The sequence below is a fragment of the Cyprinodon tularosa genome, unplaced genomic scaffold (assembly GCF_016077235.1).
Source record: "Cyprinodon tularosa strain WSP-4 unplaced genomic scaffold, ASM1607723v1 ctg865, whole genome shotgun sequence".
NCBI lineage: Eukaryota > Metazoa > Chordata > Actinopteri > Cyprinodontiformes > Cyprinodontidae > Cyprinodon > Cyprinodon tularosa.
In genome coordinates this window covers 63,583-82,795 of record NW_024039635.1, presented here as the reverse complement: position 1 = coordinate 82,795, position 19,213 = coordinate 63,583, and the positions used below count along the sequence as shown (strand labels likewise).

At 36.2% G+C, this 19,213-nt stretch overlaps 1 protein-coding gene across 1 annotated transcript; it reads left to right on the top strand.

The window, feature by feature from the left end:
• Nucleotides 1-4,144: 4,144 nt before the first annotated feature.
• LOC119775306 (homeobox protein Dlx4a-like) lies at nucleotides 4,145-18,564 on the top strand. Its single transcript, XM_038273241.1, has 3 exons — nucleotides 4,145-4,927; nucleotides 8,476-8,672; nucleotides 17,492-18,564. The coding sequence occupies exons 1-3, from the start codon at nucleotides 4,600-4,602 to the stop codon at nucleotides 17,732-17,734; spliced, it is 768 nt and encodes a 255-aa protein (XP_038129169.1). The 5' UTR covers nucleotides 4,145-4,599; the 3' UTR covers nucleotides 17,735-18,564.
• The last annotated feature ends 649 nt before the right edge of the window (nucleotides 18,565-19,213 follow it).

Here is a 19,213-nt window from a genome sequence, read left to right as displayed (position 1 = left end):
CTAGAGGGTTCTGGCTCGGGAATTCACCTGTGTAGGCTACCCAGGTTCTCCCCAAAGATTCTCTCTGGAGGGAGACTTATAACTTGCACTCTCTAACACACAGGAATTCTGACACCTCTTTTCTCCCATTCTGCAGTATTGGTTAGTTCAATCTCTAAAATTATGCTCTCTGTGCTTTTTCCTCATCATACTAGCTTCATCTGGTCCGTTCCTGATTGGCTATGACTACATCCTGAAGAGAAATATCAACTGTGCTGCTGCAACTTTTGTTTACAGATGTTTGAGCTTTGCCTGTATTTCAGTGTAGTCCTGTTTCTCCAACTATGACTAACTGAATGTGCTCTCTTTCATCCTCTTACATGGGAGTGTATGATTTACTGACTTACTGACAGCCCCTAAATGTGATCACCTCTGGCAATGACTTTCAGCTGGTCTAGTCTTCTGAATCAAACTGTAGTTAAAAGCCTTCAGCTGATCCAAAATGCTGCAGCCAGAGTTCTAATGAAAATGAAAAAGAGAGATCATATCTCTCCTATCCTGGCTTCTCTTCATTGGCTTCCTGTTAAATCAAGAATAGAATTTAAAATCCTCCTTCTCACATATAAAGCCTTAAATGGCCAAGCTCCATCTTATATCAGAGATCTGATTGTTCCTTATGTTCCTAACAGAGCACTTCGCTCTCAATCTGCAGGTTTACTAGTGGTTCCTAGAATTTCTAAAAGTAGAATGGGAGGCAGATCTTTTAGTTATCAGGCTCCTCTCCTGTGGAACCAACTACCAGTTTTAGTCCGTGAGGCAGACACCCTGTCTACTTTTAAGGCTAGGCTTAAAACTTTCATTTTTGATAAAGCTTATAGTTAGGGTGGCTCAGGTTATCCTGAGCTATCTCTATAGTTATGCTGCTATAGGCTTAGACTTTTGGAGGACATAGGGACCCCCATTTCATCATTCTGCTTCATTCTCTCTCTGTTCTCCTATTCTGCAGAATCTGTTAGTTCAATCTCTAACCTTCTGCTCTCTCTGCTTTTCCTCAGAGTAGCTTTGCCTCGTCTGTTCCTGTTTGGCTGTGACGTCATCCTGGAAAAAACATCAGCTGTGCTGCTTCTATCAACACCCTTGTTAATAGATGTTGGAGATCGGCCTGTTTTCCAGTGTGGTCCTGTTTCTCTGACCGTGACTGAGTGGATGTGCTCTCTTCGTCCTCTGGCATGGGAGCTGCCTTGGAGCTCGTCTGCCTGGCTGTGTGTTTCCTGGACGGGGCCGCCTTTTACAGCTGCTTTTTGTATCTCTGCTTCTGTCTCCTTGAACCCCAGTCGGCCTCGGCAGATGGCCGCTCACACTGAGCCTGGTTCTGCTGGAGGTTTCTTCCTGTTAAAAGGGAGTTTTTCCTCTCCACTGTCGCTACAAGCATGCTTAGTGTGGGGGATTGTATTTGAGTCAATGAGTCAATGCAATCAACTGGTTTTCCTTAGATAGAAAACTTTGTATCAATTTGACTGTATGATCTGGTTGAACTGTAAAGTGCCTTGAGATGACATGTGTTGTGAATTTGGCGCTATATAAATAAACTGAATTGAATTGAATCATCAAGAGATTTCAAGGGATATAGTAGGACAGCTTTTAATCCACGTTACTGTATGGTGCTTCATGATATTTAAATAATCTATTTTGCTCTAAAATAGTAAATGTCATAAACAATCATTGTAGTGTAACTACTAGGCATGCACATTCTGCATAATAGATAGAAAAGAAGTATCACATTTGTTATTAAAAAACAAAAGAAAGTCAATAATGACAACATAACCACAATCATAAATGATTCCGAACAAATGGGATAGAAATATTAAAAGCTATTAAACAAAAAAGAAGACCTTGATATTTTCCAATTTTTAAACAACAGAATAGCATATCATTTGTGGCAATAATTCATCCTAAAACTTAAGCATTTGAATCATACTCTCAGGAATCACTGATAAATGCACTGTGAATTGTTTAAAATTGCAACAGAATTAGTCTAAGTAGAGGGCTCTGTGGAATACTTTGATCACATACAATACTATAATCAGACAAGCTGAAATCTAACTGCTAAATGTGGCCTAAACTGAGTGATTTCTTTGATCTTGATTATATTTAAGACTTCAATGCTATGACATTTAAAACATCCAGAACCTGCTAAGGGGGGTATCTCTCAGACAGCTGCACCTTACTGTATTTGAACATTTCAAGGTATAATATATGCACTTTAAAATAATTGCCAACTATTAGTTTCTCTTTAATTACTGCCACAATGGTTGTGCTAAACCTTTAGAACAACCACTGTTAATGCATGTAGAATTTTTTGATATTTTGAGGACAAACCTTAAAGTAATAAAAAGACTTTAAAGTAGCAAAAAAGAATTTAGATTAAAAAAAAAAAACTCTGCTGGCAGAATTGTCCCAGGCTTCACAAAAACCCAAGAGCTGGCAGAGCTCCCTGGAACTCTTCACAATATGTCCCCACTGCTGGACATTCTTCTCAATATTTCTTGAAGACAATATTAGGAAAGGCAATCTGCTCAAAATATGCAAACCAAAAACAGCTTGATTTCCCAACATAGAGCTGTTAAAATGAAGGGTTTCATATTATTCTTGCAGCTCTGACAACACATTTTTTTGTTCTTAAAAAGATGGCTTTTATATTTGTGTACGCCCTGCATGTTGAGCCATGTTTCCACCAAAGTGTGAATAATTCAGAAAGAAGTGAATGATTTGGCTATTTTCAGCCTTGAAATTGTTGAGCCAGATAATTTAATGTGCTCTAACATGGTCAGGATTTGGTTGGTTCCCTGTGCACCTAAACTCATCACTCACAATTGAGGAAGTTAACATTTCTTGTTGCTTGTCGCTAAATAATCCTTTATGGGTTTTTGTGTTATTTATTTATTTTGCAATTCTAAAAAAAAAAAAATAATAATAATAAAAATAAAACATTTAAAATATTTAAATGAAGAAAAATGAATGCAATATTTCTTTGTGCAGCTTTGGATTCTAAAATGGATATATTTATGCAATGAGCTTAATTTTTGATATAAATTTAGCTAATTTATTATAGTGTATTTTATTGCCTTCATAAGGTGCCTTTTTATACTTTAACATTTCTATTAAAACCAACTGGGCAAAAATGCTTGCTTTTTTATGCTTAGAGTGGGTTTTATCAGAGCTTCATAGTGGGCTCTTAAAGACTGCTGCTTTAGTTTTTGGATTAGCCCTTACCTCGTATGATTAAAAGATAAATACATTCACGATATCAATGATTTCGGAAAAAGAAATGCATTAGTAACAAGCTTAAATCTGGACATTTTCCGAAATAAAGAATCGACGCAGATTCTGGAATGTTGCATGTACCTTTCGAATGATGCAAAGCGATTTTAAAATGCTTCAGCTGAAAAAAAGTGAAATGAAAGTTTTAATTTGGAAAATCCAGAGTTTTGATTTTCTCTACAGAGGAGCTTTGTTTGTTGCAATTATCTAATTTTCATGATCGCAGGCCGCGTGCTTAGCGCGTGCATGCGTGCGTGCATGGTTACGTAGCACCTAACAAAGCGGGCATATTTTCTTTCGTTTTTTTTTTCCAGATGATTACCAATTCAAAACAAAACATAGCAAATATATCCGCTAAATATATGCTTTATTTTGATCTAATGAAACCTTTAATCACTAATGGGGAAAGGTTTTCTTAAGTCTTATGTGAGGAATAATACATATTCTGTATAATAGTGGGTCTTTAGGCCTGTCCAATAAGAGTTGTGTTCTGTTTTTTAGATTCCTAAATTTAAAAAATGCGCAAATAATAAATATAAAAAATATAATATAAGAAGTGAGAAAAAACATTGAACTATAAAAGAAAAACTAACTGATTTGTAACTTGTCCCTAATTAGACTATCTGTTCGTTTGCTCAGCCAAAGATATTTCTATTGCACCCTAACCAGTATTTAATTCAGCCGACAATCATCCTTTCTTTGAGTCCGTTCAGTCTCAGGCTCAGTGAGCCACATCCCGTCGCGCCTGTGCTGCTTTTGATTTGTTCGCTCTAGTAAGGTGCTGCAACCAATCAGCACAGCGCATATTTCAGTGTGTAGGCTATGCTTGTGTTTGTGTGTGTGTGTTTGTGTGGTGAACAGTGGGCTGCGATGAACATGAGGATCACACGCGCAAATCCTCTGCGCCTCGTCAGTCCTGTTTACAACACCGGACGAAGCGAACGTCTGTGTAGTTAACTTTGACTCTTTTTTTTTCTTACAAACCAAAAGAAACTTAAACAGGATTGTGAGGAGATCGCTTTCTGGCTGCCTGCCGCTGATTGTTTTGCTTTAACTTTTAATTGCATGACATTAAAACTGTGGTGTGGACTAAATGGCTTTTCAACACAGAAGGTTATTAAAGCCTTCAGCTTTGATGTAGCGGAAGACAGACCGACTTAAATCCACTGTTCTCCACCCACCTCCCTTTCCTTCAAGATCGTTTCGTCTCATGAAGTTCTGCAAAATATTTGAGCGTTGGTTGGTCGTTGTATAATGATTACCGTTTGGAGGACCGTATAAGTGCCCCTCACATCAGCGATGACTATGAGCTCTATATCGGACGCATTAGTCTCAGCTGACCCTTCAAAGTCGGCGTTTTTAGAGTTCAGCGGCCACGGTTACCCCGGACACCAGCAACCCACCTCTGGCCTAGCGCACAACCATTACCCGGTCCACGGCCTGCACGCAGTTGGGGGCCATTCACAGCACGAGGGGCCCTTCCCGGCGGGAACATCTCAGTACGGCCGCTCTCTGGGCTACCCACATTATCACGCTCCTGTGAGTGCGCATCATCCTGGGACTTACCTGTCATACCAGCAAAGGGGACACAGCGGCGCGCTCGGACATACAAGGCTAGAAGACACCGGTAAGCTTTGTATATAGGCTACCTTAAATACGTATCTCTATAAACAAACAGAACAATATAAATATGTTAAATTATTAAAAAACGCGCACAGAGCACAATAACTGAAAAAGACAAAATATGTTTTGTCAACCAATTCTTTTTTTTATAACATTTTTTTTATAATATTCTAAACAAAATGTACATACACACACACACACACACACACATATATATAAATATATATATATATATATATATATATATATATATATATATATATATATATATATATATATATATATATATATATATATATATATATGTGTGTGTGTGTGTGTGTGTGTGTGTGTGTGTGTGTGTGTGTGTGTGTGTGTGTGTGTGTTAATTTTTGTGCTGTGTAATATCTTAAAAGTCTATAAACTACAGCTCCATACACACGTACTGGCCAAATGGCCAGTACAATATAATGATCTCATTATATTACAAAAATATAATGACAAGACGATTGTGTTGTGACAATAATAGGAGAAGATTTCCAATAAACGCTTGAGAGGCTGGAGTCAGAATACCATGAATACAAGCTGCAGTGGAGCCCAATAATTGGATCCATTCACAGGTCGGCCGCAGCCCCGTGTTTAGAGTGCTTCACGGCGGGCAGCAGCTCTCCACACTGGCCATGTGGTGTCCCGCAGCGGCCTTTATATTCTTCCATCAACATCATCATCATCCCAGCCTTCATCTTCCACTCGCTGTTCGGCTGTCAGCACATTTCTTTCGATTTTAATTTACCTGGCAAAGTCTTTAAAGGAAACACTTATTCTGAATATATTTATTTATTAAAGTTCTCCGACACATTTGCCGTTTTCTTATCAAAGAACGTAGCTCACAGAATAATTTTGTTAATAATAAGTATCGAAAGGCAAACGTCTTCCTTCTTCAAAACGTGACTTTCTGGTTGAACAATGAAAGGTTAATATAGGTCTGGATAAACATGAAGAACAGGTCTAAATGACATATATTAATCATGCAGGCATATGTTTAAAGGCATAGGTTTAAAGATTAGGATTGCTCATTTAGCATTTAATAATTCTGTCTTTAATAACACTCTAGCTGGTTAAATAACTCTTAAGCCCTGAGTTGAAATTTCAAATTAGATTAGATATATTTATAGAGTTCATATTGGTATTGTTAAAAAAATAGGGATCACCTTACAAGCCTGAATATGCTTTTTTGTTAAGGAAGTTTATATATATATATATATATATATATATATATATATATATATATATATATATATATATATATATATATATATATATATATATATATATATATATATATATATATATATATATATATATATATGGATATAAGGATGATGACAATACTTACATTTTAGGATTGAAAGTAAACACCTGCATATCTTTTTGGATAAATTTCAAAGACATTTGAAGGAACTGCAGATTCAGAGATATAACTGTTATGACGGTTTTAGGACTAATCACTTCAAATATTTGCTGTCGATATTTAAAGTGTCAGCACTGAACAAGAATTCTTAATCCAATTTATTAAAAAAATTACTAATGTCTGATAAAAACTTATTCTAGACCTTCCTTACAGTTTCTGTGCTTTATGGATCCCTACATAACTCTTTTTATATTAAACAAATAAAATTTTATTTTCTAAGAAGAAAATCAATAAAATGTACAAAATATGTGTATGTATGACCTTCTCTATGTGAATTTTGTGTGTAGCAACATGTTTATGATAAGTTCAGTCTTTTCTTTATTTGTAAAGGTTATATGATCAACGAAATGGTTATCTGTAACAATTACTATTTTACAATTAGAGGTGTAAGTCTATCTGTTTCGAGACAAATCATTTGGAAAAAATTTTTTTATAAATATATAAAATAAGAAATAAACAGATCATTAGGATACGCACATCCATTGGAAAACATTAATGAACAAAATGCCTTTGTTTAAAAAAAGTTTTAAATCTAAAAAAAGAAATATTTTAGGATAATTAATTATGTTCTAATAAAATATATGAAACAAAAACTTGTATATTTTTTCCTGAGCCCTCTTTTTCTTTCCCTGTCCTCTGGGGTGTAGGTCTACCCAATTACTGTCTGCCGTCTGTCCGGGTTCAAGGAGCTCAGATACCTAATAAAACTCTTTAGGGGCCTTTTCTCTCCTGCCCCCATAAATATGAACTTCGTGTCATTACAAACATTAACGTGGGAAAATATATTCAGAGAAATAGATGCTTTTTTAAAGAAGAAACAACATAGAAAAAAAAATCAGCTTAGCTAAATGAATACGTGAAGTCACACAGATTTAAAAAGGGATAAATGGGATTTGTTGTACATTATGTTCTCATAAAAATGTTTCTGTTTCTCTATATAATAATGTACATAATACTATAATATATTATAATATTGAAAGAGGAGCATGGTTTTGGAAACAAGACTGGGTCACACAAAAAGGAGTTATTCATGGCCAACATGACAAGATTCTCTCCTGTGAAGTGGTCCGATTAGAAAAATAAATACAGTTTTTAATGTTCAATTGTAACGTGATGACAGTCTTCATGTGTTCATTGCAAAAGGGATTATAACTCGTTGTCATTATGATCTTAACACTTGAAATCTGACATGCTTTAATCTCAGGCTCTTCCTGGTATTCTGATTTATTAAAGTCAGAATACCAGGAAGAGCCTGCAGTCACACTGCTTAGGGCTTTTCCTCTGCACATCATTAAATGAGGATTGCTTAATAACAGTGATTTAGCCAACCTAGAGTTCTTATATAATAAAGTATTTCTTTAAAGAACAATCATAATTAGCAGATTTTGCCTTTATCTAAGCAATGGCTAAATGTGGTAGCCTTCTTTCAGCCAGCAAGCTGGTGGTAGGGGAAGGGGGGGAAGAACGGCCCTTCATATATTCTAGCTAGAGATAGACAAAAATCCCTCCAGCAGTTTGTCTGGGTACTCTACCCGGCTCTCTATAGCAGATAACATATCCTGACTGACCTAAACTGTGGTGGCCCCTGGGTAAGGGCTCCAGGATTTGAAGGGTTACCTATGTTAACAAGTTTGACATGTTTCCAGTAGGAATGGCATTTAACACCTATAACCCAATGTTTAAAATCTAAAAGAAAATATTTAGATAATAGAATCTAAGAAGATTATTCATCTTCAAAATATCTTTGGTCACTGTTATTTGGGAGCTAAATGATATGGTTTCCAGAAATTTAAGACCATATTAGCAATTGATAACTTATTTTATAAGCTTTTATTTGGAAAATCTTATGAAGCAAAATTTAACAAAGCAGGGATCTTCTTTCGCATTTAGCCTTTAAATATCTAATTGTTAATTTTCCCCCATACATGTACAGATAAATAGAAGATAATAGCTTTGTTCCCAATTCCAAATGTTTAAATATGATTTAAAGCCATGTTTTTAACATTCCAAGCTGTGAGACAACCCCTAAACCTACTTCTGAAAGAAGTTCTCCATTGAGGTAATCCACATCTGGCAAATTGCTCTCTTCCCTCCTCTTTCAGAGCATGAGAAGCCTACAGCGGTGATAGAAAACGGGGAGGTGAGGCTGAACGGGAAGGGGAAGAAGATAAGAAAGCCTCGGACCATCTACTCTAGCCTGCAGCTCCAGGCACTCAACCAGCGCTTCCAGCAGACACAGTACCTCGCCTTGCCTGAGAGGGCTGACCTTGCAGCCAAGTTAGGCCTGACACAAACCCAGGTAAGGCTCCAACACACACAGAAGCATGCATCAAAATAAGTAACCTGATACTTCATCTTTTTCAAAGAAGTACAGAGAAAGAATACTGTCTTGGATTGACTGCTCACATGAAGACAGAATACTGTATTTTGTAAAAAGGCTGTTATGCATTAGAAGATTTTATATCATTTCTGGTGTGAAGCTCCATCTATTGAGTTGGTTTAGCAGAAAGGACCACGCAAATAAAATCAAAAAGCTATATTAAAATGAGAACCCTAATGTTTCACGTATATATACATGTATATATATATATATATATACATATATATGTATATGTATATATATATATATATATATATATATATATATATATATATATATATATATATATGTATATGTATATATATATATATATATATATATATATATATATATATATATATGTATATATAGAGAGCTTCTTTAGCTATAAGAAACAAGATTGCTACATGCTGTGATTTAAATCCATAAATCACTGGGCATCAAAGCATCAACTGTTTATGAGCTTAACCCAACTATTTCAAGTTTACATTTATTTGATGTCAGTTCCATTTGTAAAACCAAAAAAATACACGTAAAATATCAATGACTTGAAGTTTTGTATGAAAAAAGCCTGAGAGATCTTCCGATATGTGTAGGTTACTAATTTTGTCTACAACTATAACAGATTTCTTCACAACAAATCAGTTAAGTTGAAAAGTAGAGAACATGTGTAGCAGCAATGTAATATTAACCAGGATTGTTTGGGAATTTTTCTTTTTTTTAATATGGTATGTTGATGTGTGCGTGTACACATAGCATCCTGTGTCATCGGTAAAATGGTTGTAATCCCCAATGAATTAGCTGCTACAGATATGTTGACACTGCATTATCCATTCATTTGCCTCTGCCTGTTGTGGTAATATATTGCTAGAGAGCCATTGGTTTTACTGTAATGTGATACAGATCAGGAAGAAGTAAAAGCAGAGACAAGGCTATAGCTGACATTGGAAGGTTTTGGCTGGAGTTCAACTCAAATGTGGCTAAAAATGACTTTTTAGGATTATGAAGAATACAAGCCTTGTATCTCCAGAAAGGAAATAACAAAAAATATGATGTATTAATGTGAATCAAGATTGAGCAGATATTCTTAACTTTGAAAAGATTGCTTTTTTTCAGTCCATATATAAAAAAAGTATTTGCTGTTCTGCAATAAAGGTGGAGGATGCCAAGACACTGTAATAGTCTTACATCTCCATGTGGTTCCCATTTAAAGGGAATAAAACGCTTTCCATTAAAATCTTCAACATAGTTATAGCATGCCCCGTAACAAGAAATCATCAGAAAGACAGAAAATCTGTTGCCGTCTCTTTTGACAGCAAACTAAAATGAAGAGCTAATTTAGTTATGATCATCTGGAGGGAAAACTGATAGAGCTGAATGATTGTAAAGCCATTTCTGACCCCAAGCTTCTCTTTCTACATCTATGAAAGAATTTTCTTTTTGCAGATGTGCGTAAAATATTAGGCCTTTTATTCTTTCCATTTCAAATTTAAAAAAAAACAACAACATAAATATTTTTAACTGGAAGTTGGTAAGGAATCATAATAAATACAACATAAATTATATTATAAACCTTTTTTTTTTTTTTTATACAACTGGAGCTCCTCTGAATAATCCTCTTATAATCATATTTAAACATTGGGAATTGGGAACAAAACTTGTAGTGAGACTGACTTAACTAGTTTTGCTGTCTTTTCATCAAGACACCTGAGCTTCTTTGATGAGCTCAGATATCTCAGTGTAAAAAACTGCTGATTCCAGGCTGATTCCTCTGCTTGGTTTTGATGTGTGTCACAGCTGCAGGTGAACTCAATCATATAAGACAAATGTACTTTTTGATAAAAGCTTGTTTAATATTTTTCAATGTGGTCCTTATAATACAAAACAGATCCAGCCACATTTTATTTTACTACCTAATGAAGAAATTATTTTCCTGTACCCCTTGCAATGCACTCGTAGACCTCTAGGGGTACGATTACCCTGTGTTTGGAATCACTGCCCTAGCACACTGGGTTTTCTTACTGTAGAAATTACAGCGTTTTATAACAACTACAAAGATTTCTTCTTACACGTTTTGTTGTTCCTTTCATTTTTAAACTCTTCACTGAAGCTAAGGCTTCTTCTCTCAGTAACAAAGGGTGTTGTTTATGCATCTCGTAACACTTAAGAACTTTATTTCAAATCAGAAAAAGATTAGATTTGTTATCTAGCTGAAAACTGTTTATCACCAAGCGTTTTCACAGGTGACTATCACTGTAGATTTTTTTTCACATTTCAGGAGTAACACAGATTAGTCAAATTTAAGCAACTGTAGGATTTTATAGTAGCATTTGGTTTTAGGTCGATAGTGTCTCATGTTGTGTTTCCTTGAGCTATCTTCGAGCAGTTTTGTTAACTTATAAAAATAGTAAAAGTAGCGTTTTCTTCAATGAGATATGCAAAAAAAAAAACTGTTATATGTTATATGCATCTAAGTATGAGTTCTATTTTCAATAAGTGATTTATTTCCAAATGTCAAAATTCAGAATCGATTCTTTTTGATCAATCCCATTTGGTCCCATCTGAAATTGGATTGCTGGTATAAAAAATAAATTTGTTTCTTGACTTACATGACTGTGTAGTAATGCAACTTATAGATACTAGTATTATATTAACATTTATCAGCAAACTGATCAAGTAATGGCAGATAATGTGGGTTGTAAGGACAGTGGGAAATTGAATTTTTAAAATTGATCGTTATTTGTATGAATCCCTCTTTAGGAATTAATATAAGAATCCATTCATATTAAGAACATCGTTTTTTGTAAGACAGCTCGACTAAGTATATTTAATGAATTAGCTTAAAGGGGAGCACCGTTTTTTTACATTGGCCCCTTGGTTTTACATTATATTACTTCATGTTATACACTCCAAACAAAGAGGCGTATGTATGATGTCATCCGCGCGCCAGACTGGAGTTGTGACAGGCGGCCGGGGCCACAGGCGGCTACGCTCTACCCCTTCTATTCATTCTGCTATAAATCTGAATCGTTCAATTCCATTTCGAGAGCAAGATCATCTGTGGTAGTAGCACTAGACATGTTCCAGGCATGTGAGTAAAACAAGCAGCAGTTCAGCGGACAGGATGAAAGAATGGTAGCCGGTGCGCTCAGACGACGTCATACACACTCTGCTTTGTTTTAAAAAAAATAGAAATAAAAAATATAACCAAGGATGTCTGGGGGACAGTGATTCGCCTACATGTTATGAATGCTGGCGTACCCATAGGAAGACTAGGAAGAGGTAACTTGGATATTACAAAAAACCGAATATCTTTGGAACATCTCCAAATGAAAACAAAACTAATATGGGTTTATGTTTCAGAGCAACTGGATGAAATACACCAAGCTAAATGTTCAGGTCTTACTTAACATGAAAAAACCTCAAAAGCTGCAGATGTTATTAAAAATCAGTTTATTACATCCATCTTCTGTTGTGAACAGTAAAAATGAACACAGGGAGAGGGCTAAGGTATAGTTAGCTGGTGTGAGCATTTTTAATGTCCTCCAAAATCGTTACATCATGGTTGTTGTTTTTGACATGCATAGAAAATCATTATTTAGCACACTGAATTTTAATGATAAAAAGATGTGAAAAATAACTGCATCTTAAATATTAACCCCTACCTGTCTTATCGGCCCGAGTACGAACTCTTCTCTCAATTAGTGGTCAGGTGGTTAATACTTTAGACATAGAGGGGTTGTATTGAAACACACAGTCAACTATAATTAGCCCCGTCTGCGAATGTTAATGCTGCGTTATGACCGGCCAGCACACATTCTTCTCATACATCAGTACCCCTGAGCCCACACAGTAACACACCAATACACACACATGCATCTACTTAAATACATTTACCCCAAGTGGGTACATTCATACACGTATAAAGAAACTCACATGCACTTGAAGATAGTATCATACACACCATCGCTATCCCCGCCTCCTTGCCATTAGGCTGCCTGCCAAACACTGACCACTTTCCACTGAAATTGCAACTGTTCCCAGACGCTCCTGCGAAATGGCACGTAGCATGGTTCTGAGGGTAATTTTATGTTTTTAAGCAAATCTGCCCTAATCCCTCAAACACACACATAGCCTGGCAAACTAATTTTAAATCTTACAAGTGATTTATTTTATGTAAAATATGGAAGAATACCAGGTTTTTAGTGTGATTGTCATTGTCATCTTTGTCTAAACAGACCTAATGTGACCTAAAATTTCCCTGAGCTACATTAGTGTTGCTGTTAGTAATTAAACCTCTCCTGAAAGCTGTCAGTTCTATGTTGCTGCTGGAATATAAGAACCAGTAAGTATTATACTAGATATCCTCAAACAAAACCTGTACTCACTTAGCATGCTGTTGATTTACTAACGGTGCAATAAACTTTGGGGCTTTATGTTCACTCCAGGTGTTCTTCAAATAACTGTTAAACAGGTAAACAAATGACAGATTATATAAACAGCTTTACAATAGAACATACAATAGAATTAAAATAAGCTCAGATTAGAATTTTGAAGCAGATAGATTTGTTCTTTTTGTTTGTTTTTTTGGCTTTTTTCAGTCATGTGAGTCAATCAAATAAAATTTTAAATGTAGGTTTTTACCACCAACCATTTTGACTTCAAACAGACTGTGAGGTCAGCAGATACTCTTAGAGAATAGAGATCTATAACACATTTACTGTCTGTGATTTTGTGGCCATTTAGCTTAAATGCTGGGTGTGAATTCATTGTTCTTTTTTTTTATATCTGAATAAAAGGATAATTTGTTCCACATATTCAAGTCAATTAAAGAACCCAGATATTGGATTTTTTTTATATTTTATAGGATTGAGTATCTGCAACATGAAAGCACTTCAGACATCTTTGGAAATACATATAAACTCCCACTGTAAGAGTTTAGTGAAGAAAACAATTCAACTGCCAAGACCGTTGTGTAATTTTTTTCCTTGGGATTTTTGTCTTTTTCTCTTCTCTACTTTCCAATATATTTTCTGCATTTAACACCAACTAGGCTTTATTTACAACTCAGTTCAAATCAGCTGCAGATAAATGCTTGCATCTTTATAACTGTATAACCTTATTTTCATACAATAAGAGGGTATGGTAATGGTCTTTTGGCAGGAATCCTGGAAAAAGAACATGCTAACAAAAGCATGACTGAATTATCTTTAACCACAGAAAAATTAGTGAAGTGATAATAGCGTTAATTATAATTATCCAAAGCGTTACATTAGTGTTCTGTCAGCTTCAATCCATTGTCATGCCTTTCTTTTCTTTTCTTTTCTTATTCTAAGTAGAGTCAGCGTTACTTTAAAGTTGGATGGTATAAATTTTGCTCTCTCCGAGTTCTGTTATATATATATATATATATATATATATATATATATATATATATATATATATATATATATATATATATATAAATATATATATATATATATATATATATATATATATATATATATATATATATATATATATATATATATATATATAAAACAAAACTTGGAGAGAGCAAAATATATATATATATATATATACATAAACAACTCCTCCTCACCCGTGAGAGGTGGTCTCCTCCCTCCTTCTTCCCCTTTTTCGTCCAAGGCCTGGGAGCTTTAGAGTTCTGTGCAGTATCTTTGCTGTTCCTAGAACTGCACTCTTCTGGACCAGGTTGTTTGATGTATTTCCAGGGATCTGCTGTAACCACTCCTCCAGTTTCCTCTGCTTTTTGACCACAATTTCAAGCTTTTTTGCCATTACCATTCAGTCCATCTGTACCTGGAAGTCCCACATGATCTCGGCTTAATCATTTTCTACCACTTTGTTGTATCCCACTTTGACCTTGGGGTTTCCAGCCCATACTCTGCACAGATGTTCCTCTACACTATTCCAGCCACTTGGTTATGGCGCAGCATGTAAGCTTTCCCTGCCAGCATATTGCACCCTGCAGTTATGTGCTGGATTGCCTCAGGGGCCTCCTTGCACAGTCTGCACCTGTGGTCTTGTCTGGTGTGGTAGATCTAGGCCTCTATTGCTCTGGTGCTTAGGGTCTGCTCCTGTGCAGGAATGACGAGTGCATCTTTGCTGTCCTTCCGGCTTTGTCTGGCCATTGGTAGGATTTCCTGATATCTGTTGTTCCTTCTGGGAGTGAGACCCCCTCTGTGTGGACTACCTTCACTCTCTTACACACTTTCCTAGTCTGAATGACATCCCAGTGTCTGTGCTGAAGACCGGGTGGTATGGATCAGTGAGTCAATGTCTCGCTCATTCTTAGCGTACAGCTTGATGTCATCCATGTAGAGGAGGTGGCTGATTGTGGCCCTGAGTCGGTACCCGTAGCCAGTCTTGTTGGTTATTTGGCTTAGGGGGTTCAGACCCATGTAGAACAGCAGTAGGGACAGCGCTTCTCCTTGGTATATGCCACATTTGATGGAGACTTGTGTAAGTATCTTGCCATTGGACTTAAGGGTGGTTTTCCACAACCTCATTGAGTTTGCAATGAAGGTTCTTAGATTTCTGTTGATGTTGTATAGCTTCAAGTATTCATTGATCCAAGTATGTGGCATTGAGTCGTAGGCTTTCTTTTAATCACTCCAGGCAGTGCTTAGGTTAGTGTTTCGGGTTCTGCAGTCTTGAGCAACTGTTCTATCTACCAGGAGTTGGTGTTTGGCACCTCTTGTATTTTTGCCAATTCCCTTCTGAGCTGTGCTCATGCAATGTGATCAATGTGCCTCTTATCTTAGCTGCATGTGGAGTGGAAGGTTATGGGCCGATAGTTGGATGGGGCAGTACCCTTTGAGGAGTCCTTCAGGATCAGGATTGCGTGCCCCTTCGGTTAGCCATTCAGGGTGGTTCCCATCTCTCAGCAGCTGGTTCCTTTGTGCTGCCAAGCATTCATAGAGAACCATGAGTTTCTTAAGCCAGTAGGCGTGTATCGTATTGGGGCCTGGTGCTGTCCAGTTTTTCATACCTGAGACTCTTTCTGGGATGTCTGCCAATGCAGTGTTGTCTGGATTCTGTTCAGTGAGGTTGCTGTTGTCCACTCTCAGAGCTACCAGCCACTGTGCCTCCCTTCTGTGTGCTACCTTCTCCCATATGTCCTTCCAGTACTGTTCAGTTTCCAGCCTTGGTGGGGTTGTTCTACTATTGTTCTCCTGCCACTGTGCATACACTTTCGCTGGTTGAGTTGTGAACAGCAGGTTTACCCATCTGGCTTCATTGTCTCGTGTATATCTCATTAGGCGGCTAGCCAAGGCTTGGAGCCATTGTTTGACAGTTTCCAGGGCTTTAGGTATGGGCTTCTGGCTATACCTCTTGGGTACCTCTATTATATATTTTGAAATAGATTTTCTTGAAACTTTGCTTCTTACAGAACCGGCATAAGTAAATCTGTTGTGTAGGTCATACACGGCACTGAGCCCTGCCCCCCGATTTTATGTGGTACTGAGATCAAAGCCATCTAACGGTGACAAAAACATTAATTTGCCGGTACAGTCAGTCATATTATCTATGCAAAAGCACTTTAGTGTCTTTCAGTCCTGTACTAAGATGTCATTCTAATATTTCCATATCATATTTTCGTTTCTTGGTGACATCCATTTTGTGAAGTTCACCAGTCCCAGTCTCTCTCTTTCTGATTGTGTGTTTTCTAGTCTGTATGGGTGCTTGGAGTGTATACTCCAGTTAATGATTAATCAATTACTAAATTAGTTGACGATTATTTAAATAATTTGTTGATATGATTAATTGTTTCAGCCCTAGATAAAATACATGAATTGAGCTACACAGAGTAACTACAGCCCAGATGTACAACTTCTAATAATATTTTAAATGCTCAATGTCAGTTCCTCTTATAGTTCCAGTGCACATTGTAAATACAATACATTTATTTGCCGTATTATTTTGCATGATACAGAGAGAGCATATAAGATAAAAAGATAAGAGTGGGGTTTACCTCTGCTTAACTCTGCACAATTCTATATCTTCAGAAGAAAACAAAGGATAAATCCACATATAACAGAAATATTTAGACTTTATTTAGTTAAATAGACACTGTCTTAGTCGCTGGTAAGTTTAAATGCAAACCTTTTCAAAGTGGAAAAAAGTTCTAATTCCATATTCATCAGAGCTGTTGATGCTTTAAACATTGATAAACAGCATCTAGTGCATGTAGTACTTATAAGATTTGTATTAATGTAGGAAGAAATGCTGGCTGCTGTTCTCTTTAAACAAAATGTGCTCTGATGCTCACAATAAGCATAAAAAAGGAGCATGCATATTTTTGCAGAGGACCAAAGACATCAGGCCAATGAAACTGAAGACCAATAGTGTCACTACCAAAGTTGAAATCAAACCTACACCCTTACATTTCATAATGACCAAACAATGAGATTTAAATGTATTTTTTGTGGTGCTTGTAGAGTAATGGGTTTTTTTCCCATTTCACTGGAGAAATAAACAGTCTTTACACCTTCTGTTTGGATTTCTAACCAGTTCTTTTGATTTTGTTAGCATAACAAAGCTTTAGATGATAACTTTATTATGAAAAGAAAATGTTTTTTTCATAGAAAGTTACTAAAAGAATATTAACAGGAAGACAACTTCAAAACACCAAAGGTGGCATGATGCTAGATGTTTGATAGCATAGCAGGCAACAAAGACAGAAAAAAGGACAAGGGTTTTTTCTCACTTTATTTATTATCTATCTCCTTTAGGTAAAAATTTGGTTCCAAAACAAAAGATCCAAATACAAAAAGATAATGAAGAATGGACCTTGTGGACCTGAGGGGGATCATCTCGTTCCACCACCACCCTCTTCCTCTTCTCCATGCACTCTGTGGGACATCAGTATGGCTGCCAAAGGCCCACCGGTCCACTCAGGAGGATACATGAACAATTTTGGACACTGGTACTCTGGACATCAGCAGGACGCCATGTCGAGGACACAGATGATGTGACAGAAAGAAAAATACAGGACCTCCTGGATCAGTAATGGATAAATACCAGCAAGCTCAAAAGTACATCAAACAATTACATTCCTTACATTCTGAGCCACATTGGAGGTAAAAACAGTATTGAGTAGCACATAGTTGTGCCTAAAACACTGTGCTACCTTTATTGAGCACTGCAGCCCTACCCTCATGGGACAATCAGAAAATGAATAAAGGAACTGCTAAAGTGTGCCTTTATAGTTGCTGAAATAAAATTATTGACATTCAGGCTGTTGTTATTGTTTTTTTCCAGAAGGACAAATTCTAATATTTTTAATGAACTGCTATAGTTCAACGAATTTGCTTATATATGGTTGAGAAGTTTTTAAAAACTGAATTAAATTAAAAAAACTAACAGGAGATGGCTTTTTAGTTTATTTTGTTTGTATGATGTAAAAATTTAAAAGGAAATGTTCCACTAACATCTGGGTATCCTGATTACTGAAGAGCCAGAGAATTCCAACTCACCTTTAATTATTGTCTTCTGTCCTCTGATGCTGGATTGTATTGGGATTTCTGGTTTGATGGTAAGTATCAAGGCGGAAAATAGTCAGACTAATGAAAAGCTTATGTTTTGATCCTAAGGAAGCAGCTGTTCCTTTTTACGCTGCACATTTTTTTTATCTAACGTCCGACATTGTTTTTAGTGATCTGTTTTTTTTTTTTTTTTTTTTGTTTCTTATGAGACACCCCAATGTATCATAGCTCTTTGGCTGTTCCCAGTCATGTAAAAAAATCCATTATGTGTAAAGTGCTTTGCTGCCTTTTAATAAAAATCTGTACTTTGTTGTTGGAAACATTGATTTGCTCCTTCTCCTATGAAATAACTTGAAATCTTATCTTTATTTAAATATTTCAGCCTTATGCTGAGGAGGGGAACGTTCTGATTTCTAAAAAATATATCTTGGTTTAAACAAAATAAGGTACCTCTCTAATGATAATAAATAACTTAAAATAATATATTTTTATTTACCATAAATTGCCTGTTCTATCAAGCAGTTCATAATCTATGGCTACATTGGTCTAATATTAGATAAAACGAGAAATAACTCTGGTTACTTTACAATCCTTTCAGTTAAGCTTACATACATTTGTCAAGGTTGCAGAGATCAGGAGGGAGAGGTGAGTCTTGTAGATTTAAGGTGGAAACAGGCAAATATCCAAAAAATACAAAGAACAAAAAGAAAAATCACAAAACGTCAGGGAAAACTGGTGTAGGGAGCCAGAGATGAGGAAGCAACAAAGCAACAACAAAACAGAGTGCCTGGGGAATAGAACACAGCATGGGCTTATGAGCTGATTATGGAGCAGGTGTGAGTAGAAATAATCAAAAGGAAGCCAAGTGGAAAGGAAACAAGCACAAGGAGGCAACAGAGAGTAACTCAAGAATTTAATAAAAAAAAAACGGCGTTTCGAAATCTTCCCACTCTGAAGGCTGAATAAAAA